Source organism: Zootoca vivipara, chromosome 4 (assembly GCF_963506605.1).
Source record: "Zootoca vivipara chromosome 4, rZooViv1.1, whole genome shotgun sequence".
NCBI classification, from domain to species: Eukaryota; Metazoa; Chordata; class Lepidosauria; order Squamata; family Lacertidae; genus Zootoca; species Zootoca vivipara.
The window spans coordinates 58054231-58079656 of NC_083279.1; the positions used below are offsets into that span (position 1 = coordinate 58054231).

Below are 25426 nucleotides of genomic sequence, written 5' to 3' on the forward strand. Positions count from 1 at the left end.
GTTTCACCAATACACACATACTTTGATCTTGTGTGTACTGTATAACCAAGACCTGGGTGCCACTATATTAACTAAAATAAATGGTGCAACACCATTCCTGGTCAGTGGGATGGGAAACGGGGCTCATGAAATCAGTAAAAAATCAGTCTTCCTTCTAGTAAGATTATACTGTATATGGGTTTGAGGGATTAGTTGTGGTGTTGGGTCAAAGAGACAGAGCAGGGATGTTATTAGTATACTGTCTACCCTGTTTTATTCTAACCTCCTTTTCCGAACTGGTGGAAATAGTTTCAGGTGTGGTGTTGGAGAACCCCTTCACACTTAGGGGCAAGGAGAGAGAGAGAGACTTCTACCATCCACACCATGTCTACCTCAAATGGGCCAGCTCAAGAATTCATTATTTCTATGGTTTCCATTGCAACCATGATGTCTCAATACATCATTGACCTGACATATGTGGCTGGACATAATTTCAGCTTGGTCTTTGCCAATCAAAATTCTGTTGATTGGGGGACTTATGAGCTCATTGTCATGGATAGTTCACTCATTGGTGAGTTTGGGGTAAAATGCAGCTGCACCACTATGCGAGGGTGGGGACCCACATAAGCACTTATTGAATCTAGTGGGATCCTAAATACTCAGGGATATTTTCCAGCTGCTTTCCAGGATCCTGTCACACTAGGAAATGATGAGATGCTTAGAGCCATGGATACAATTGCTTCTGAGTGGCACTGCAGTGGAGCACACAGTTCGACTTGATGCTCTAGTGAACTGCATGTGACGATATAGGAGGGTGGAATAAATTTCAGTTAGAACCTGAACTGACAGGGGTGAGAGTCCATAATCATGGTGGCAGTGAATTTTTCCAAGTGGTGAATGGGCTCTCCCCCCCCCCAATCTGCTCTGATCCCCTTGGTAGCCTGTTGTTACAATTTTGCAACACAATTTAGGGAGAAAATTGCTCAGTTTAGAACAGAGTTCAATACCACAGTTAGAGCAAGTTAACATGAGTTCCACTGCTGAAAGAAAAGCAATGGCTGGGGGATGTACCCTTTGAAACTTGGCCCATGACTACAGTCATAAACTCTACTGAAGTCAATGGAAGTAAAACATCATAATTGTGAGGATCACAGCCAATGTCATGCAGCCAATGTAAGTAAAATATATCTAGAGACACATTAAGAACAAACTTTTCTGCTGAGCATTTTTATGCATAAAGCAGTTAAATGCTAGAAGTACAGTATGCTAGAAGCCAGTCATTCAGCTTTTCTTGTGGGATGCAGAAAACAATAGCTCCACTTAGAGTAGGTTATCTGTTCTCTTGGTGGTTCTGATCTGAAACAGTTATATTGGCTCTGAGGTTGAAATGTTCATGGTATGCATGTACAGTTTTTCTGTATGTGCATTAACTTCTGTATTAGGTTTTTATGAGAAAGGAAATATGTGGATCCAAAAAATAGGAAGCCCATGCGAGACTGTGGAAAGTGTTAGCATTTGTTGCCCAGGCCAGTTGTGAGACTGCCCAGGGTAAGGAAAAAGCCAGTGCACACATGCCCGGCTACTACTGAGTCCAGTGGTGCAATCAAACGTGTGATTGTTCCCAGCATGAAGAACAACACACACAAGCCATTGAATAAGGCTAAACTATTTTATTGTGGCAAAATGCAGAGTCTGTCTCTGTTTGCCCAGCTCAGACATTCAGAGCTGTTTAGCATGGCTGCCTCTCTCTAGCATAGCAGGCAGTGAAGAAAATGACAAAGGAACAACAGTTCCACTTCAGGAACAAAACAGTAGATGAACATCCTGTCTATGTCACATCCACTCTGTGGGAATGAAAACACATACAGTCATATGATAAACAATAATCCTATGACTGCAGGACATGGAATGAATCTCAACAGAAAGGTCCTAGAACAGATCAAACAATTAGTTAATGAGCACTTAGAAAAGGATTGGTTTCTCAAAAATGAGTCATGCCAAATGAATCTGTCTCTCTTTTTGGATAGTGTTACTGGCTTGGTGGATCAGGGGGATGCTGTAGATGTAGTGTATCTTGATTTTAATACAGCATGTGACAAAGCCCACGGGATATTCTTGTAGATAAGCTGGTAAAATGTGGGCTAGTTTGATTGAGTCCAAAGAGTGTTCACAAATTGTTCCTCATTAACCTGGCAAAAGGAGACAAATGGAATGCCACAGTGAATTCTGTCCTAGGCCCTTTGTTGTTTGATGTCTTTATAGATGTATTTGATGAAGGAATTGAGGAGAAGCTCATCAAATTTGCAGATAAAGCCAAACTTGGAGGGGTAGGTAATGTTGGAGAAGACAGAATAGGGATTCAAGACAACCAGAACTGATTGGGGAACTGGGCCAAAACTAACAAAATGACTTTCAGTAGGAACAAATGTCAGGTTACACACTTAGGCAGGAATAATCAGTTGTACATATATAAAAAGGGAGACACCTGGATTGCCAGTAGTGTATGTGTAAAGGATCTAGGGGTCTTAGTGGACCACAAGCTTAACACGAGTCAAGAGTGTAATGCAGCAACAAAACAAACCAACAAGCAAAGTTAATGCTATTATAGGCTGCATCAACAAAAGTATAGTATTCCAATCAAGGGAAGTAATAGTCCTTCTCTATTCCACCTTTGTCAGACCACACTTGGAGTACTAACTCCAGTTCTGGGTGCCACTATTTAAGAAGGATATTGACAAGCTGGAACGTGTGCAGATGTGGCAAACCAAAATGACCATGAGTCTGGAAATCAATCATTTCGAGGAGCACTCAAAGGAGCATGTTTAGCCTGGAAAATAGGAGATTTAGAGGAGATATGATAGCCATCTTCGAATATCTTAAGGGCTGACGCATGGAAGATGGAGCAACCTTTTTCTCCTGCTCCGAAGGCTAGGCCCCAAACCAATGGCTTAAAGTTACAAAAAAAAGGAGATTATTACTAAACATCAGGAAGAACTTTCTGGCAGTAATAGCTGTTCAACAGTGAAATAGACTTCCTCAGAAAGTGGTGGACTCTCAGAGTTTGGATGTCCATCTATCACAAATGCTATAGTTGATATTCCTGCATTGCAGAGGGTTGGACTAGATGATCCTAAGGGGCCCTTTCAACACTACAGTTCTATGATTCTTTGAAACAGCTGCAAGACAAATCCACAATTACTAACATACATTAGTACTTATTTCCATTTCCTCTATCATCTATCTCTATAGTCTAAAATATTTATGAATATCATTTCAATTGTAGGAGATTGCCTGTCAGTATTAGACACTAGATCAGGCATCCCCAAACTTTGGCCCTTCAGATGTTTTGGCCTACAACTCCCATGATCCCTAGCTAACAGGACCAGTGGTTGGGGAAGATGAGAATTGTAGTCCAAAACATCTGGAGGGCCGAAGTTTGGGGATGCCTGCACTAAAGGTTGCAAGGACTTAAACTGCTTGTAATGCTTATAAGGACCCTTTTAATCCTATATCAGGTTTTAGCTGATTTAGGCAAATATAAAAAGAGAAAATCATAGATAATGTATTCAACATAGATGCCACTTACATCCTCAATAGTATAAATGCAAATAGTTGTTTCCCATTTTAAAATAAATTACTTTGTTAATGAATTTACAGAATGTTAATTTTTAACTCTCCATCAGTAGAAAATCAACTGTACCAGCCTGGTATTGAAGTCAAATGTATCTCCCAAGATATCTATACAAATAGCTTTCAGAAGTTATTAAGTATGACACCTTTTGCAAGTTAAAAAACCCATAGATTAATATTTTCCCTTTTCCTGTAAAAGTGTAGTTCCACACAAATCACTTGGGTCAACAATACCCCATTATGCGAAGTAAAAAAAGCCAAAAGGTTAATAAACAGTATGTAAGTTGATATTGGCCCCACAGTTTTGAAAACATATTGCGCGATTACTTTTACATACTGTATAATATAATAGTTTTAGAATTGAAACAGTGCAATAACAATGATCTGCGAATGACTATTTACAACAACAAATCCCACAGGCCTTGCAATTGTAGCACACGCTAACTGAGCAGCCTGTGCACAGTCAGCACATTTCATATCTCTTTAAGTAGGACAGACAAAATGGTTACATGAAGCACATTATAGCTGCATTTTTTGTCATTGCATTGTCCACAGAAATGACACTTTCTTGGGGGTTTTGGAGGGTTTTTAGGCATCATAAGTAGCAAGCTGTACCAGTTCCAAGGCATCTTGACCATGTCTCTAGATTCAACTCTGGGTTTGATCAATTCTAGATCTAGCTACTAGGTATAGATGCAGTCTGGAATTTTCACAACATCAAAAGTTATTTAACTTCCAAACAATATATGGATTTAAGCTGGTAAACCTGAAGCATAGTTTTTTATTCAACCAGTTAATGCAGTTTCTAAATAAAGATAAATAATGCTCACTATTGGGGACAGGGAAACTACCTATTGATCATGCAGTGTTTGTGCCATCTTCCTTTTCATTATACAGTAACAAAAAGCTGATCTGAGATTACTCCATTATTCACGGAAGAAAGGAGAATCACTGCCCTTTTCTTCTTTGGCACATAACTTACTAGCGCCTAATTTTCTTCCAAACCAAAAACGTTATTGTTATCAATTTTGGATTTGTAGGCGAGAAACTATATTGTTTTTAATATTCGGTTGGAAGCCGCCCAGAGTGGCTGGGGAGACCCAGCCAGATGGGCGGGGTATAAATAATAAATTATTATTATTATTATTATTACTATTATTATTACTATTATTATTACTATCATTATTTAAACTGGCAGGGACTGGATGCTATGGTTTTTCAGTGTACCAAGCTGAATCAGGTTTTTCTGTGCTTATTTCCTCACCAGTGACACACTGGTAAAAAAAACCCACACACTAGGATGCCAGTTTTTGGTTCATGCACCAGTCTATGCCATATTGTTGGGTCATGGAAACATTATCTAAGCTGTGCATGAGTGTCAGTGGATTGGACACATTCCGGGATCCAAAGTTCTATTTCAGTGAACCCAAGGACTTTGACATGCACAATGGAATTGTTCTCTGCAAGCTCAAATTGGAGACTGCATTTCCTTTGTCGCCATTATTTGATCTTTTAGGAATTTGGGGGTATGTAGGTATCCCAGCACAGGGCCAAGTCGAGTTGTCACCTTTTTCTCAGATCGTTTGACTTCCAGAGGAATACTGACTGGGTTGGGCAAACTCCTTTGTTTTAAATATGTATATGCTTGCTAGTTGTTCTTGTTTTGCTTTGTTATCCAAAACTTAGGTACGGTCAAGTTACTGGTCAAAGCAATTTGTTTATATATATTTTAAGTGCAGTGCCATTAGCTTCATTATGGAGAAAATTGCTTTAAGGGAAAAATATAACTCCATTTTTGAAATTAAACCAAGAACTGTTAGCAAACATTTTTAAAACCTTCTTGTAAAAGGGGCTTAATAACATGGTAATGTTTATGTAAAGTGGGCTTATAGTGTCACACTTGAATCTAATAAAGTGGACATCCATCATGTTGTAATAAAGAGAAGAGCTTCTAATTAAAGTAGGACATCATTTGCAGGATTAAAGTCATTTAGCGTAATTGAAAAGTGTTAATACCCTATTTTATCCTCTTCCATTGGTATTACTTCAAGGGTAAAACATTTTAAGGTGAAAATGTGTCTTGTGTCTTTAATTGAATGTTATTACCTACTGATTGTAACATGTTGAAGCTGTTTAATTACAAACCTGCAGAATTAATTACAATATTGAGACCCAGATCCCAGAGGGTAGAGTGTTCTCTCTTTTTTGGCAAATAAATGTAACATAAAAATTGATACCTCAGTTGTTTATAATCAAACCTTGAAACATAGCTCAATGTGATTCATTATGCCCACATGTTTTTTTCTTAATTGAGCTGCAGTGAAGCAACAGAGGTTAACCAGGTTAATGTTTCCATCCTAATATGAAATTTTCCAGGCTTTGTAGTGAGACATCACCCTATTAAATATTTTTAAAAAGTCCAGTCACTGTATTTCATCATGAAAATCAAGAGCATTGATACTTTAGCCTTGCTTAAATTTGTATGTAACAAATAATCTGAATTTCTAGTTATCACTTGAATTTGCCAAGGTGTCTCTCCTTCCTCATCAAGAAAACCCCTTCTCTTTCATAATGCTTCTGTGGTAGTGTTGCATTCAGCTACTTACGCTAGCATACTGCTATAAATTAGAAGGCATCCTTCACTTTGGACCTGTTTCTCCTTCCTCTCCTACTAAGCACAGCCAGCTGGAAGGGAGGAGAACAGTTCCCCCTGGATTTAGCCTAGTGCCAGTTTATGCATCAGCAGCTGGTCCTTTGTATTTAGTAGCCATTTCCCTAAAGCTTGCAGTTGAGACTTCACAGAAATGTGCCAACCTGATGCCAGGGAATGTGCACACTTACTTGAGCGCATTCTTTTGTAAGCAACATTTAGGCATAGTTTAACTGTACTGAAGTAGATAGATTTGAACCAAGGATAAAGATGGTAATCTGCCTTGCTGTCACGTGGTATCTTTTATTTAAACAATATACTCTACTGGTAATGTGTCAGCCCTTGGACTATGTACATAATCTCAAAATCCTCCCTTTAAACAGCTCACTAGCCACTTTTCTTAGCAACTCATATTGCACCCATGTCAATGAAAATAACTTTATTATTTGTGTGTATTTCTTTTTATGTGTATTGCTGTACTCTTGGCTTACACTGCAGCATCATTGGTGATTAAATAACTTTTGCACTGAAATGGCCTGCATTGTCTTTGCAGAATCTTCTTTTTCCAAACCAGCCTCTCCAGCCCAACACCAGATATTCTGTGTCACCAACAGGGGATCTCACGATTACAAATATTCAGCGGTCTGATGCGGGCTACTACATCTGCCAAGCACTTACCGTTGCTGGAAGCATTTTAGCGAAGGCTCAGTTGGAAGTTACAGATGGTAAGAAATTAAGATTTGTGTTATTTTCTATCTACAGCACAAAATAATTTGGAGGATCTTGGGTAACTGTGATAAATAAATCACTTTTTGGAATATATTTTGATACCCAAGCTAACTATAAATTAAACTGCCTTAACATTACATTAGAACTGCATAAACTCTCATACCTCATTTATAGAGGCTTTTCTTACCTTTGATTTTTTAAAGAAACCAACCAACCCTTGAATCTTCTTTGTCACATAAGCACCTTTCTTGCAAAACTTCTAGTGACTTATTTCATTCAAGTATTCATCAATGCATTCCATCATAGAAGGTTTCCATGGCCTCACAAAATCCATATTGGTTTTTTTTTTTTAAGAGGAAAAAATCATGAAAAAATTCCATATACGGGAAAGTATTTGAGCTGATTTGGCAATGGCACTACACTTGATCTTAGCCAAAAGGTTGAGGAGCGATATCTATAAAACAACATCTATAAAGACATCAAACAACAAAGGGCCTAGGACAGAACCCTGTGACATTCCACTTGTCCCCTTTTGCCAGGATAACAAGGAACAATTTGTGAGCACTCTTTGGGCTTGCTCAGTCAATCTCGCCCACATTTTACCAGCTTCTCTGCAAGAATATCTTGGCTGGCTTTTGTCATTCTTATGCTGCTCCTAATGATATCACTGTGTTTTTTAAATATATTTTTTGTATATTTTAATTTGTATGTCTTAAATTTATTATTTTGTTTTAAATTTTGTAACCCACCATGAAAGTATTATTGAAGTGTGGAATATAACTCCCTCAAACAAATGTACAAATAGGACATTTATGGTAGTTGAAGAGACAATGGGTGAGACACAAGTCAATGCCATTTTCATATATGAGAATGCATTTGGTAAAAATTCATAAAATATTAATTGGTAATAATTTAGCAAGATTTATACTATGTATAAGAAGCTATTAATTTTACTATAAATGTTCTATGTTATTATTATTATTATTTTTAAAAATTAAGTTTTATAGAGAGGAGCCCAAGTTAGTCATTCATACTCTTTCAGTTTTCTCACCTGAATATTGCTACCATTAATGTAAGGATCATCTTTGTGGAGCTTGAACTGTTAATCCTCCTAAACATAACGAAACCAAAATTCCTATTTGATTAGTATTTCTTTGCATTGTAAGGCTATAGCACGCTCCTTCTTAACTGACTCATTAACTATTTCCTGACAGACTTTGATAAATTTTCACCATTAAAAATTGTGTGTTACAAACAGACCTGCTTTTACATGCCCCTTGGAGACCTGAATGCGCCATGAAAATTTGAAAAAACAGCTAATTCTGAATAAATAATCTAGCTTTTCACAGTGCATATTCATCACGAATGACAGGTAGAGAGGTTCAGCAGCATGTTATGGTGTACTGAACATGGGTTTGATTCCTTCCCTTTGTTTTCTCAAAAGATTATAGTATTTTTATGACAAGGAAATATATTTTCTTCCTTATCCTTTTATCTTTACAAGTGTGCTACTAGTTTCTTGAGATCAAAGCCTAACCTTCACTCTGTGACCTCTTTAAGTCTGCCATTTCTTTCACTCCTGATGACAAAATGATGCATTTTCATACAATTCAAATTTACATGTAGATTAAAGGGACATTTAAAATTAATGGAAGAGCAGTATTTTCTTAAAATCTATCTGTGGTGCTGTCTGATTCAGTGCCATGGCTGTGATTGGAATAAATAGAGCACACAAATATTGGCCAAGAGGACATTGAGCTGTTAATGTTTGCACCTGCTGGTGCTGAAAAGATTTACTGCAACAGGAGCAGAAAGGAGCAATTCAGGTTCAAGGATATCTATGATGAGAAATTCTCCCTTTCTTGAGACAGTCAAGGCTTCTGGCCTTTGTTATTCTTTAGTATTTCTCTGTAAATAAAAGAAATAACGACCTCCTTAATTTCCTTCTCTTGAAGCAGTCTTTAATAACAGTGCAATCTAATGCTTACTCAGAAGTAAATCTCACTCTATTCAATAAGACTGTTTTGTTGCCATGCATAGGACTGTAGGCTAAGTGATGTATCTGCACCTTAAATGCATTAATATCCCATTACTATTTATTATGCATTTAATTATTTGCCATATATATATATATATTCTTTTATTTCTTCAAGGAATTCAGAACAGCATACATGAGACTGCCTACATTTTATTCTACTTTAATGTCTTTCTTTTTTAAAAAAGTGGCATTATTATGAATAAAAGAGGCTACTTTCCAGAAATGGGATATCTAGAGTCTTACTTCAGATAAAATATTGTCACATAAACATTGCTAATACTAGACATATTTTGCTTTATTAGTTTTATGGTGTTTGACTGATGATTTTTAGCTTTTTCTTCTTAGCCCATATTTTTTTGTATTCGGTGGTTGATGTAATAATACTAGAAGCAACTTACCATTTTTGTTTTGAACAGAGTTTTACTTGCTTGAGAGCAATTTAAGTCCAGCTGAAATGGCAATACAGAATGAAAACATACAATACTAGCAAGAAAACCCCCCACAAATGTTTAATTATATCATATATACTGTAGCTGTGTTTCAGTTGTTACATTTTGTAGCCCTTGTTGGAAATACTTTTAACTCAAGTGTTCATAGTGTTCATATGAGAAGAGATTAGTAGCTGTAATAAAATGGCCCAAGCTGAATGATAATTTTGCTGGTTATGGCTTGTGGCAGCAGTCTTATGTATCTGAAATTCAGATATGCTTTCTTGAAATACCTCCATATAAATACATTAACTCATGGAAAAATGAAATCATTTTTTAAAAAATTAAGACAGTCTGAATAATTTCCTTTAAAGGAAAACTAGGTAAGCACCTCAGTCTTATAATGGCACATTATGCAAATATACTAAAAGCCTCAATATACCTGTCAGCATGAGTGTAATATAGAAAATTCAATTATTAACTCTATACAGTTAAGCTTTTTCAGTGCACTTGAATATTAAAAGCCAATCTCAATTTTCTATAATTTATTCATTATTCATTGTTGTTGGCTGAATTTATTGTTGTTTTGTACCTTTTGCTCTGTAGACTTATCACTAATTGCTTGATATATAGGTAATACTTACTTAAATATAGAGGGTTTTTTTTAAAAAAAAAAGCCAACAATGTTTCCAGTATAACCATTTGAATTATTTTTTCCTGAATGATTTGTGTACTGCTAATTTAAATTTTAATATACACCTTTATATTCTGCAATCTTTTTCTTCAGTCCTTCTATACTAGAATCCTTAGTGGAATATTTGGATACAAATGTAATAGAACACAAGTTTGTACACATATGACTCTGAAATTCAAGTGACAGAAGTGGTGGAGTACGCTTTAAGAACTTAAAAAGCTAGGAGTGTGAACACAGACAAAGATATGAAGCAAATATTAATTGGCTTAAGCAGCTCTTTTCAGAATGTCTCCAAATGCTGGCGACTGCTGTGTTGAGGAAGTCCACATGTTGAATTTCTTAAGTATATATTTTAAATGTTCTGACCAAAGCTCTGGAAATTTAAAGACATTGCACAGAGGATTTACAAATTATAGTTATGAAGCCAATATAGTTGTTCACAGATCACTGGAAACCCTAAGTGTTCATTTAACCTTTAGCCTTAGTGTCATGGAAACCTGTAGTAGTCTTTCACCCATAATACCCTTGAAAATGAAGATTCCTTCTGGCCAGGAGACTTTCAATTACTTTATTGATCAGTTGCATTTAAAGGATTATAATCTACTTATTTAGACAGTAGAAACTAATTAGATTTCAAAGACACTGTCTTAAAAGAATAGGATTTTAAAGCACTAGCAGTGTAACCTGTCTCAAAACCAATATATTTACAAATAACTAGAAATAAGTAGTTATCCTTATAAATCTTAGTCTCTTTTTAAAAAACTGTAGCTGTTGCTCACCTACATAACTCATGATGGTGTAAGCTTTTTTCACATTCACTGTAATAGATTTGATGCAGGTATCCTGATATCGGACAATGTATTCTAGTTTTGGAACATCTTTCCTGAAATGACTGTAATGGAGTTGCTCTAGTAAAAAAAGGAAGTCCAACTGTGCTCTTCTGATGAAAAAAATCACTTTTGATCCCCCAGAGACTTCTGTTAGTAGAAAGGGGTGTGTGGCTTTTCTCTGATTTCCTCATTACCCTTCTAGCTCCCTGGACCCCTCCCCTCCAAAATCTGCTCAGGAAGGTAGGGGAAGTGTGGCACAAGAGACTGCAGCAGAAAGGGGGATTTTGCAAAAATTGCCCCCCCCCACCTTTTGGCTTACAAAAGACTCTACCAAATCAAAAAGCCTTCTTTCAGCAGATGAACACATTTGGATACAACCCAAAATACAGTCGTACAGCTGGTTTTCAAACAGCTTAGTTCTCGAACATTTTTGTTTCCCAAACGCCACCAACCCAGAAGTGACTGTTCTGGCTTGCGAACTATTTTTGGAAGCCAAACGTCCGATGGGGCTTCCGCAGAGCTTCCTGCAGCCAATCCAAAGCCGCTCTTTAGTTTCCAAACCTTTTGGAAGTCGAACAGACTTCCAGAACAGATTCCGTTCGACTTCCAAGTATGTCTGTAAATATTTATATTAAAATGCTTGATTTAAGCAAAGCAGAGTAGCCTAATACTGTGTGTTGTGATAGGTCAGGATTTCCTATAGCAGACAACAGCTGTTTGCTAACACATGTTGCATTGATGAAGTAGAGAGCGATGGATTGGCCTAAGCCATTTTGCTGCACAAGATTACACCCTCACCATTCCCATGCACAGAAACTCACTGGACTGGCAGGCAGTTTCAATATTGTCAACAGTGTGGCATCTTCTACTGTACCTGAAAACGTGTTCTAGAGGTTCCATAACATACAGTTCAGCGGAAACAAGTCTGAACTCCAGAATGACCAGGGAAGTCAAGAGCAAATGGCAAGGGAGACTGCTTCTGCTTCTTTCAAGCTTCATCTGCCTGAGGCAATTGCCTCACTCTGCTTAATGGTGGGCTAGCCCTGATGGGTGTGTTGGTGTGTGTGTGAGAGAGAGAGAGAGAATTTTTTTTATTTTAAAAACCTTTCTATGCCACATACCCTAAACCCAAACCAGAAATTCATGCAATTTTGTTACACTAAATGATTATTTGCATCCTACTGCTGCTGCCTTAGATTTCTGAATCTTGAATTCTGATTCTATCTAGATAATATGGGCATTTATGTAATTGGGGGAGCTTAACAATAGCTATAGATATAATTATATTAACACTGGGGAACAATATAATTTCATTTCAGTAGTATGATGTTTGTCATTTCAGTTAGGTAGGAAGAAAAAGCTATACTGTAAGCCACTTAACAGATGGCACGGGAATGCATTCAGCAGCAGAATTATTTATGAAAAACTGTTTTTGCAAGAAAAGTGAACCAGCATCTACTTCATATTTGAGATATCCCACTGGTAGCAGACTGAAGCATATATGCAGCCATGCGCTTATAAGTCACTGAGTCACTTTATAAAGTAACTCAAGCATACAAATGTGTATAAGGGAAGGATTAGAGTTCATAGTTTTAAAGTGGGATGGAAATATTTTATGTATATGCAGTCAGACAGTTTGATTAAACATGAATTGTTCCTCAATAGAGAGGAATTCAGTCAATTAACTGATTGAAAAGTTAATATTTTTTGTGTTACACACAGAAATTACATTTCTGCTGATGTATACACTGAAGAATAACTAGGCTTAATCAACTATTCATTCATTGTGAAGCATATGAAGGGAGGGTGAGCCCAAAAGCAGTACACATAGGCTGAAGTGTATTAGTAATACCTTTATTGGTTATAGCCCATAACATTTGGTGTAACATAGGTCAAAAAACCATCATCAGGAAGCCTGGCTGCTGGTCAAGATCACAGTCCCGGCCTATATACTGGGATAATGTTGCTGTAACTGACAGGTATTTCAGGCTCATCCTTCTGTAAACCAGTGATGCAGGCCTACTCTGTAACATGGCAGTTGGGCCATCCCCTGTTCATTGGTGGGCTACAAAGTGACTCATGAAGATACATTATGGGGAATCACATTTATAGAGGAATGGGGAGACCACCGCTCAGTTACCTCTGCTGTGGATCAGAAGCTATGAGCTGGGCTACCTATTTATAGCCTTAGAACATATCAGTGGGGGGGGGGGAGTAATCATTCATGGCTACTTCATATGGCAAATGATTCAGAATTTTCTCCCAGCCTTCCTTTAAGAATTCAAGAATCTCAGTGGGTCACTCAGTGTTCTCCTTTTCATGGTTAGTTGCCCGCCTGCCTATCTATCTATCTATCTATCTATCTATCTATCTATCTATCTATCTATCTATCATCATCTTGTACATTTCTCTGTCTGTCTGTCTGTGTCTTACAATACTGTACTAAAGTTTCACTCTTTGGAAAATATTTCTCAGGATGTTGGAATCTCTACTTTGTCACAAATGTGACATGATAAATAGGAATTTTACTATTACAAGATGTATTTTTATTACTTTTGTTTTTATTCAGTTTTAACAGACAGGCCGCCACCCATCATTCTTCAAGGGCCTGTGAACCAGACATTGGCAATAGATGGAACAGCTTTGCTAAAGTGCAAAGCTACTGGTGACCCCATGCCTGTTATCAGCTGGTTAAGAGAAGGATTCACTTTCCTGGGCAGAGATCCAAGGGCATCTATGCAGGACCAAGGAACCTTGCAAATCAAACCTTTACGAGTGAGTGTGATATGTTATAACATGTTTACTACTCTGTAATCGAGAGGTGTAGTTAAATAAGAGCATTTAATTCTTTACTGAAAGTAATTCAAGTACTCACGTACTTAACTGTTTTGTGGATAGTGACTGTAAACCTGCTGTCATTAAAACAGTGAGAAAAGTCCAATCGTGCAAGAGGGATTAACAGCTTTTCAATTTAGGCACAACGTAGGGGGGCATTCAGCTAAACTGAGCTACTGAGACCACTTGTGCCTTCAGCAACAATGGCAAATCAAAGAGCATCTACAGACTGTGTGCTGGCTCCTCAAGAGGTAGTGCAACCACTCTTTAAGAGTGGCAGGCATTGCTCCCTTGTGTAAAAAAACAGGTGCACCAAACACTGAACCTACCCAGTCAACTGACTAATGGTCTATTGATAAGGGATCTGGAGGGTGAATGGTTGAAAATTACTTTGTCCACATTCAGGCTGCAGTAGCTAAAACTAATCTCATAAACCAAGTCAGGTGGTGCATTCAACACTTCATTTGGACTTGCTACAGCAATGGTTTTTAAACCCATGTGCTTTTATCCTCAAAGTGCCTCACAAATTTATCACAGCAGGCCTACAAGGTTTCCAGAATCTTGTTTCTGTAGATAGCTGCTAACTACCCCACAATGGAGGCTGTGAAGAAACGTTTATTTGCTCTTCTCACTGCAACACAATAGGCACAGTTATGTACTCTAATATGTGTTTGGTTGGCTTCACAACAAGTTCTATTGCATTTATTCTCTAGTCACCATCCCACTTGCTTCATTGCCTGAACTGAGCTATGCAACTCTGGAGAGGGCCTGAAGGGGCATGTGTGCTAATGGCCCAGTGTATCTTGTCATTCCTCAGTGAGACCACAGCTTCAACAGGATTGTCATCTCTGGTTGCTGGGAAATCCCTCAGAGCATTCAAGGATCCCTAAAATTCCATAATGTTAGCAGTTATTTATCATAAATGTTTACCATATTTAAAGTTTGCCATTTGTTGCCCCACAGTTTCAGATCCTGGTTAAATGTGAAGCCAATTATAATTATTATGTGAAGTTAATCATAATTAATTTAGGTGTTTCCAAATTGCCCAGCTATAGCTACAGTGTATGTAAAGATAAAGATAATATGCTTGAGGGGCTGCAGCAATTTTTATTTTATTTTTTTTGCTGAATCTTGATTTGTTTACCGTGCTTAGTAGCAAAGCAGTGTCATGTATAAAAGGAAGAAGAGGTTGAACCCATTGTTTCTGCCTTCTGCTCAGCAAATTCAGAGGAAAATGTAAACCCTATTCAAATGGATGCTGTATAAAAGATAGCATCAGTTTTATCATACTGCAGTGGAAGATAGAATTATGTTTTATATTTAAGGTTATCCTTCTGTCTGTTGTGTTCCAAGTATATGTTGTGTGGTTGGTAATTGTTGTATACGTAGTGGCAAATAAATTATATTGGATGCAATTCTAAAGATATAAATATACACACCTATAAAACTCAGAGAGGTAAGTATAGTTACTGCATGTACAGTTAAAATGTTAGTGCAAGTACTCTTTAGTTGTGTCAGCAGTAGTGCTAACACTTAATTTTATTATCACTCCTTCCCCTCCCCATCTCATAAATAGGCAGCTTTAGTGTACAAAAAAAAAAATCAAAGGCTATTTTGTTTCCTGCCACCATCTCATCAGTGCTCGTAAATGAATTGTTAACCTCCTTGGAACAAAATGGAATTTATTAAAAAATGTATGCTAGGTTTCCTTGAGTAAACAATTTATCCTCTCTCTCAAGGCTAAAGGCAGGTTTGGGCCATGAAGGTTAATGCGTTTTTACTGTAGAGCTGGATTAAAGAATGCGCTTGAATAGTCAAGATTCCCCAGTAGTGTTAGAAAGCAGCAATTAAAGGTGGGAGCTTGGTGATTTCAAACAAACTTTCCACTGATGATGAGCTTCTGGTGAGAATACACATGCCAGAAGCTTGTGGGATGCCAGCCTGCATCCAGCTTTGGAAACAGCTAAAATGTGTGTTCAGTCATGCAAGTCCATTAATCGCTTTGTTAGAGGCACATGGTCTATATAGAAGACTAAAATAATAATTTTTAAAAAACCTTTCCATTTAAAAATGGAAGAGAATATCAGAGAATATCAGCAAAAGTGTGAATAATTTTAACATTCATGTTCAGTCAGAAAAATATGAGAAAAATTGGTGATCGTGACATATTAGTTAAACAGATGTGGATATATTTGTACCACAAGGTTTAAATTTTCCCTTAACCATCTATTAGTAGAAAAAATACCGTGACTGCACCAATCCATTTTGGGGTCAAATCCTATCGGGGGGAAAGGTGGGGCATAAATAAATATAATTATTATAATAGTGATGCCTAAAGAAACCCATACAAATACAATAGCTGGTGGAAGTTATTAAGCATTCACTCTTGGAAATTTTTCAGTAAGCACAGCTTTATTGAGCATTTTCTAGTACAACAATATAGATACACATAAGTCACCTGGAGCACTAATACACCCCAATGTAGAGTAACAAAAGCCTACACATGGGCAAAGTCTGTATGGAGACTTTTGAACATTACACAAATTGTTATATTAGCATACGTATAACAGTTGTACAACTATAAAAATGCAATAATACTGAATTGAGAATTCCCAGTAACAACGACAACAAATCTTGCAAACTGCAACTATACTACTTGAGCAATCTCTGCAAAATCCAAAACTGAACACATAGGACAGACAAAATGGTTACATGAAGTGTTTTGATTTTCTCTAATTTTGTCAACCACAGAGACACCTACACTTTGATTGATATCTGCCATGACAGACCGTATCATTTCTGAGGCTTCCACTCTTGATGTCACTGGCAGTCTGGACATGTGCCTAGACTCAGCCCAGGAGTCAATTGATTATAGTTGTAGGCCTACTTGGAAGAGACATATTTGGGGTTGGTCACACACCATAGTGGGTAGTTCAACTTCCAAACAATAAATGCATTCAAGTAGGCAGTGTCCACCATATTAAAAAAACAAACATTGACCACCTATTGTTCATGCATTTGGAAGTGTATATAGAGGACATTTGTTGCAGGTGTTCGCTCTACCTGAGAATGATCTCAGACTTGGATTTCTGCTTTGAGATTGCTGTGCTAAACAATGAGGAAATAAGAACCACTGAAGAGAAATGAGGTAGAAGATGGACAAGAAGACTGGATTAAACTAGCATGCAATGTTGTCTATTTTCCCATTAATACAATTTTTTACATGTAATTTCCTTTCCTGGAAAATGTGTCAGAGATACATATCTTTTAGTGGAAGTTCATGAAAGTATATCAAAACAATTATAATGGTAGCAAATATTAAAAAATAATGGCCTGTTTGGTCTTCTAGTGAAAAATGGTATCTCTGGAAGCTTTAATAATAATAAGCTTATGTTTTTAAAGATGTTGATATCATTAATTTTTTTCTATGCTATGGGATAAAAAATCAAGTCAAATAGACAAGAAGGGTTTGCTCCTTTGCTGTAGCCTTCTGGAGTTGGAACACATAGGATCAAGCAGTCCCAAAACAAGAATGAGGGCTTAAATGACACAATTAAGGGATATATCAAACTTGCCTCTTGGATTCTACAGTTTTCTTCTTTTCCACCATAGATATCTACACAAACTCTATCAGACACCATTTCTGTTAGGAGCTATGATCAAAAACCAGATGTTCCTAACGATGTGTATCCCAATGCCAAGACTGTCTAGCTATTCCGTTGCTTTCAGTGAAATGTACATATCATTTAAATATACATTCAGATGTGGATCCCGTCCTTCAATTCCATTGCTTTAAATAGAATGTTTCTTCAAATGCGCATTCAGTAATGATTATTAATCCTTCTGTCAAACTTCATTCATGTCAAACTACAAAAGAATTTGCAGAGGCAACCTGCAATAATTTATGCACTTAATGGAAATTAAACTGCATAGAGTACTGACATAAGGAGTTACAGGTAGGTAGCCATGTTGGTCTGTCATAGTCGAAACAAAATTTAAAAAATCCTTCCAGTAGCACCTAAGAGACCAAATAAGTTTGTTATTGGTATGAGCTTTCGTGTGGCATGCACACTTCTTCAGATACACTGAAACAGAAGACCAGACCCTTTTATATAGTGAGAGGGTGGGGAGGGGTATTACTCAGAAGGGTGGTGGGAATGGGTGATTGGCTGATAGGTGTGGTAAATTGTTGACGACTGTTAACGACTGCAATTGGTCTTACAGGAAAAAGCAAGGGACGAGATGGCTAAAAATAGCTTTATCATGTATAATGAGATAAGAATCCAATGTCTCTATTCAGACCAGGTCTCTCTGTGGTGTTAATTTTGGTAATAAGTTGCAATTCAGCAACTTCTCTTTCCAGTCTATTTCTGAAATTCTTTTGTAATAAGACAGCTACTTTGAGATCTTGTATAGAATGTCCTGGGAGATTGAAGTGTTCTCCTACTGGTTTATCTGTCTTGTGATTCCTGATGTCAGATTTATGTCCAGATTTATGACATAAGGAGGGCATGCATCAGCAGTACAATAAATGAGTTGAAACTTAAATATTTCTGATTACTACTGTAGTTGCACAAGTATTGTAACCTGACCTTTTTTCTTGGCCTAATCTGGCTCCCTGTGGGTATAACAGCAGTGCCTGGTACCACTGACCAAGTGGCTGCAGCTTTCACCGAAAGCATTGTTTACATGCAGTGCAAAGCAAAGACAAAGTGAGAAGCTGCCAACACTAAGGGCCATTTGAGCAGTCATAGAGGCAGCTCATTGCCAAACACATTTGGGTTGTTTCATTTTGCTCTGCTCTAGGATGTTTTAAAAACTAAAATGAAGATAGCTTTTTACCAGTAAAGCATGTTGAAATCAGTGTTTATTTTGTGAATACTGAAACAGATTTAATTTAATAATAACAGATCCATAATAGTTTGTGGGGAAAACTTGAAAGTGCATCAAGCAGGATTAACAAATGTTATTATAATTTACTACAGGTAGATGTTACTCAATTGTTGACCGTGTAATATTTGGTTCAGTTTATTCTGATTCCAAATGTAAACTAACCCCTCTTAATCTGCAATGAGAAACATTTGGAAAAACTGAACGAACAGATTATATAAAAGGATTGACCAGAATGTCCTCAAACATTTCCATGTGTTTAGATATCCGACACTGGCACATACACTTGTGTTGCCACAAGTTCAAGCGGGGAAACATCTTGGAGTGCTGTGCTAGATGTGACAGGTAAGCCATACTGAGCTAATTTTAAAAATTAAATGAAAGTGTTTTATGTGTGGGTACATGTGTTAGATATTGAATGTCCGTGTGTTTGTTTAAAGGGCATGTGGTGATGTGCATATCCAGACCTGCTAGCTTTTGGAATGTAGCACTGACAGCTTTTGACTTATTTGTTTATTTATTTACCTATTTAGTCTAGCCATTAAAAGTCATTCCAATAGAGACAATACATTAAAAAGAGCAAAAACAAAATAAAATATATTATACAGTCAAAATAATTATGAAAGCAGACATTCTCATAGAGAACACACTAGAGATAACAAATATATCCATTTAAGTTTTTCTCATTTTCTAAAGTTTAGTGCATTCCCTTTCTGCATAAAAATGCAGATAAATTTCTTCTAATATACTCATTTTTAAATGTGATTTTTCCTAATACGTACATTATTTGCAAGCAATCTTTACTGATACAATGCATTTTTGTACATTATTTTCCCCTAATATACACATCTTCTGATTACTGGGAAAATTTGTATGAAGAGTGAATTTTGAAGAATAGCTGTGTTTTAGTTTCCATATTGGTTCTGGAGGTGTGGATTAGATATATTGACATTAAAAAGTGAAATACAGAAATCAAATTTTACCCCAAACCTGAAACACACAACCTCCCCTTTATGCTTTTCTCTTTGCTCATTCTAAACTGGGTTATCATATTAGCCCATTCAGATGTTGAGGTTGCACATTCAGTGAACATAGAAAATGGCCAGCTCTGTTCTTCCCTCTATTCATATTGATCAAACACCCGAGTAGAGCCCCTGTATGCATAGCTGTATGTGCAGAAGACTCTATCCATGTGAGAACCCTACTAGAAAATGCATCCCATTTTACATGAACAAAGGCTTCCACCCATGCAGCTATAAATACAGTACATAACCTTGGGGTGGGATTTACCTAATAAGCCCCACCAGCAGAAGGCCTGCACAAGGACTTTCATTTGTCTCTCCTCTCCTTCCACATGTGCTCCTCAAAATTAGCTCAGGGTGGGTCAGGACAACCCCCAGAAATATTCATGGGGCAAGGAGAGAAAGGAACATTCAGTCTGGCAAGCTGAAATGCTTGTGCAGATGGAATGATTGGAAGAGTAGAATGTTGAATTCCACCCTTTGTTTGAGTGTTCAACAAATGGGCAGATGAGGATGGGCAGAGTTTGCCACCCTTTCTATGGGTGCATTAATTGGGCATATGAGCATAGCTGTCGAGTTTTCCCTTTTCTCGTGAGGAAGCCTATTTAAAAAAGGGAGAACTTGACAGCTATGCATATGAGTTGGATGTATTTTAAATATGTTTTTGATGTTTTTACTTCACCTTTATTAAACAGATTTTATTTTCAAAGTGTAAGCATTTGTCTCCTACAGAATCTGGAGGAGCAGCCGTCAGCAGAAATTATGATTCAAAAGACCTCCCTGGACCACCATCCAAGCCTCAGGTCATGGATGTCACTAAGAATAGTGTCACCTTGTCTTGGCAGCCAGGCACACCTGGAAACCTCCCAACTAGTGCATATATCATTGAGGCTTTTAGGTATGTTACAAATTCTATTTTCCTTATGCATTGATAGAGTTAGAGGGGTCTGCACGTTTGAACAAACTCATTTTGAAAGGTTAAGATATGATAGTGCCATTCTAAAATCTTATTTATGAACCTGTTTTAAAAGAATGTTTCAAAAAACATACTTGGTTTGTTGGATTTACAGGAATATATACTGAGGTAGAATCTAGACACACATAAAAACTGCTCTGAAAATGCTTTTTCTTTAAAAAAATAAATATAAAAAAATACATTGAATTTTCCATAAGGCTCACCATCTCCATCTAGTGTCACATTGTATATTGCACTTAAAAAACACTTAAAACATTTTATTTGCAGCTGTATAACTGAGACTTGAGTCTGCATTTGTCTTGGAAGCAATACAAACACACAGCACTGTCACTCACACTAGGTTTCTACCAGTAATTCTCAGTATCATCAAAAGCAGATCAAATTCTTTATTGATAACGTTTTGTTGGGCTTCCATACATTCATCTTATAAATAATATAAAGCTTGGAGGGGGGGGTGAGATGTTCTCTAACCTTTGTAACGTCCATTTTTACCCGGCAATAAACTACAGCAATAGCCTATCAGGCTTTCAAAGGTGTCTTGTATTTTAGAGATATTTTGTAGCACAACAAAAGCCTATGACCTTAGTTTATTTCTACAGAAGTCCAGTTCAATAACTAGACACTGGGAACATAGTCATTCAATAATATTCTTTTGCAGATGTACTTTGGAACAGCTGTAATTTTGCTTGTAAACTTTGTGCAAAGAGAAGAGAATTTTAACCATATTCTATTAAAATTATTCTTTCAGCAGGTTTGTTCTTCTCAAGAACATTCTTCCCACATCCCATTTCTATTTTACAGGAATTTTTCTAACAGGCAATTAACATTATCAGCATTTATTGTGCGCCATGTGACTTTGATTTTGTACTCCTTGTTGCTTGATTCAGCTGAAACAATCATAACTATGTAATGATCTTAATAGTGTATTGTAAACTTTCCCCCTTCTTCTGTTATCTGTGGCAGCAGACTGAAACTTGATCTGAGTGTTTTCTAACATTGTGCTGCTTTGATCTATAGTCTTCCAATATATTGTCATTGCAGTCAGTCGGTGAGCAATAGCTGGCAAACAGTTGCTAACCATGTAAAAACGACACCTTATATTGTGAGAGGACTCCGTCCAAACACCATCTACCTGTTTATGGTGAGAGCTATCAACTCACAAGGTTTGAGTGATCCCAGCACCATGTCAGACCCTGTCCGAACACAAGGTAACTTCATTCTGTTTTTCAGGAGCATGATTGCAGTTACAGTAATATATAAAGTAGCTGTCCTCTCTCTTTGTCACACTCTACCAATATGCTTTCACGACCTAGCATGACAAAAGAAATAGAACCCAGGAAAGGGCTATGCAGAAGGAAGAGTATTGGAAGCAAATGTTGATTCAGTTTGCAGCAACAGTGAAAAAGCCAAATTCTGTCTAGGAAGTTACAGTCGTACCTTGGAAGTCAAACAGAATCCATTCTAGAAGTTGGTTCGACTTCCCAAATGCTTGGAAACCAGAACACTCACTTCCGGGTTTCGATCGTTCGGGAGCCAATTTGTTCGGGAGTCAAGGAGTTCAAGATCCAAGATACAACTGTATTAGAAAAGAGAGCAAAAACATATGTTCCATGTGTTGCGTACACATACTGGTACTATAATCAGAATACTGTGTAAGGAATATTGTAAAGCCATAATTATGCAGCAAATGACAACCAAAAGAATTATCAAGGAGTTAACACATCTTCTCTATCAGGGAAGCATAGTACTAATTGTGAATGGTGTGGAGCTTCTTAACATTGCCCGAACACCATCACCCAGTGAAGCTGATTGGCAGGAAATTGAGGACTCGCAGAAGACAGTAATTCTTCACACAACAATTAATGTTTACAATTTTCTGTCACAAGTTTTTGAGAAGAGTGTTGGTTAAGATGGCTTAAAACAGGGTTAAACAACATTGTGTAGGATAGATGTATAGAAAATGGATAGAAATGAAACTTCTATGTTCAGAGGCAGTTCACCTGTGAATACTATGTGCTGTGGACAAATAGGGGTGGGCTGTCATCCCAGAAGTCATCTGACTGAGCAGTGTTGGAAGCCAGAGTACTGAACTACCTGTACTCTTTATCTGATCCAGTTGGCTCTGCTTCTATCTATTTTCACCTCAGCTATGAAACTCACTGGGTGAGATTGGGCCAGACACTCTGTTAACCTTATCTTCTTTTCAGGGTTTTTGCTGTTGTTTAGTTTTATTTATTAAATTTATTTATTGCTTCACACAACTGAAAGGAGTCCTAAAGCAATGGTTAAGAGAAGTAAAAAACAAACTTGTACATTAAAATATCTATTATAACAATACAAACATACAGGATATCCACATCCAGTGCAAGAAAAAAATGCCAGAAACAGTTGTGATGTTTTATGGAGGAAGATAAATCCACATACGTAGTTTATCTTGAAATCTTTGGAAGAAGGGCTTGATTTATTATTTTCCCTAACCAAAGCCAGGAAAAAGGGAGACAACCCTGAAGAAATGAGTGTAGTGAATTATTCATTCCATGAGCAGTCTGAAGGGTGGCAACACGAGAACAGGCCTTTTCTGTGGTGGCTCCCTGTTTGTGGAATGCTTTCCCCAGGGATGCTCGCCTTTAGGCAGCAGGCGAAAATGTTTCTCTATAACCAGGCCTTTAGCTAATGAACATTCAATGACCTTTTAAAGAGTTGTGGAGGTTTTTTGGGGGGGGGGGAGTTATTGGTGTGTTTTGGTTTTTATTATGTATTTTTTATTCTCATTTTGTATTTTTATGTTGTGAACCACCCTATGATATTTGGATGAAGGGGACTATACAAATTGTTGTTGTTTGCAGATTCTCTCATTGATTTGCATACATCTGTTTATTTTAGATAATTTATTTTATTGCTTTATATGGTTTGGTTTGGTTTTGCAGCATACAAGCCATGCCACTTAAATCCTTCTCTCCTGTTAATTTTAGGCCCTTCATATGCCTAATGTAAGCCTCTGTCCTTGACATCCATAGTAGTAACCAGAGCAAGTGGCAGGGTCAGGCGATGAAGCAGGGAGGAATAGGAAAGGATGGCTGGGAAAAGGATCTGTTTCCATCCTGTTGAGCTTTATAGACATTTCACCAAGGCCAAATGTATAGAAGCTGCTGGCTTTTGTCCTTTTGTCATTCAGGCATCCCATGAATGATATTCTGGGGCAGAGAATGATGGATGATGAAAACAGTATGCATATAAGTGCTGAGAATGTGTGTGTGTTTTTTTTGTGGGGCTGCTACACCTTTGCAATGGGAAACAAGCTGTATTGAGCCTTATGTACATGATGATAAATCTGAGTCCAACTCCTTTCCTCTTTGCCTCTGCAGCAAGGACCTGGAGAGCTATGGGTTCTCTCTCCTTCTTTACATATTGGTGGGCACTAACTAGTTACTATAATAAAAAGCATACACCACCAAATGTATTACTTTTAAGTAATTTAATACAGGCAGAAGCACAAGCCAAAGCGTTATTTTGGCTTTATCTAGCCTCTGTTTCTTGGACACACTTCCATCCAAAGGCATTTATTATTATTATTATTATTATTATTATTATTATTATTATTATTATCTTTGACTTCGCTCCGTGTGGCATGGAAGTACCTCAGACCAGAGAGGAGCAAAGCAGCTGCAAACCTCCTCAGGAGCTCACGTGTTCCTGCAGTCCCACTAAGCCATTGTTTCCATGTTATGCAAACCAGGCCACAGAGGTATAGCTCATCTGTAACATATTTTACCCCAGTTTATTCATTACTACTGGGACTTTTAAATCACATGTGAAGGAAGAAGGAAACATTCAAATTTTCAAGAAGAATGCAGCCATCTAGCCCCATGTGTCTATTTTGAGACAGAGACATGCACACACACACACACACACACACACACACCTAGTACAGAAGGCTATATAAAGAAGACAATATAAAGGGATAATACATGCATGGAATAACATAGGCAGTTATGCAGTTTTGTCAGTTATCACCTACTGCACATATTCTTCAAATTTAGAGGGGGAAGCAGAATTGCACATGGGCCCCTGCTCCTAATCCCCATGTGTTGCATTGGGTTTGGATTCTAGGGGAGTGCCTCAAATGGATGCCATCCATTCAGCAAATCAGATGTAGCCAGTTTCCTTTGCTTCCTGGACTCACTATGAGTGCCTCAGCATGCTGGCCTTTATGTTGTTAATATCATCCAGCTCTGCAAGGAGAGACCGCATTTTGCATCAGTACCGTATGTCAGATTTTACCTGACAGACTGACAAAAGATTTTATTTCATTAAAACAGTTCTTTTCTTTACTTTCTGCGTGCGTTGTAGTTTCTATTTTCACAAGCTGTCTGCCAGCCACATGTGCTCCAGCATGTATAACACTGACAGCCTTTGTGGTATCCTATAGTTTAGCGAAATTAAATAATGAATTCAAATGACACTTAGCATAATGTTTTGATGTAATTTCAAATGCGGTTCTCATCCAACCCGGCCTTACAAAGAAAGCTGACATCCAAGGAAAGAACCTATTCACACTAGCCATTACAAAGGAAAGAATCAGCTAAAAGCACTGATGCATGATATCATTTGCAATGGGTATCTATGACCACAGGCCTTAGTGTCTTGAAATAACTCTAGCAAATACAATTATATATTATGGTTACTTTTATACCAACAAATTAAAATTGTAGCTTAGTAATGGAA

General features: G+C 37.4%; 1 protein-coding gene across 4 annotated transcripts in view; it reads left to right on the plus strand.

Annotated features, from left to right (window-relative positions):
- ROBO2 (roundabout guidance receptor 2) overlaps positions 1-25426 on the plus strand; it is a 417793-nt gene that overhangs the window by 292755 nt on the left and 99612 nt on the right. For all 4 annotated transcript variants that reach the window (XM_035115776.2, XM_035115781.2, XM_060273643.1 and 1 more), the window contains exons 8-12: positions 6813-6984; positions 13548-13753; positions 18967-19048; positions 20458-20623; positions 21743-21909. In XM_035115776.2, coding sequence (XP_034971667.2) covers positions 6813-6984; positions 13548-13753; positions 18967-19048; positions 20458-20623; positions 21743-21909 — 793 coding nt within the window. The remainder of the gene's footprint in view (positions 1-6812; positions 6985-13547; positions 13754-18966; positions 19049-20457; positions 20624-21742; positions 21910-25426) is intronic.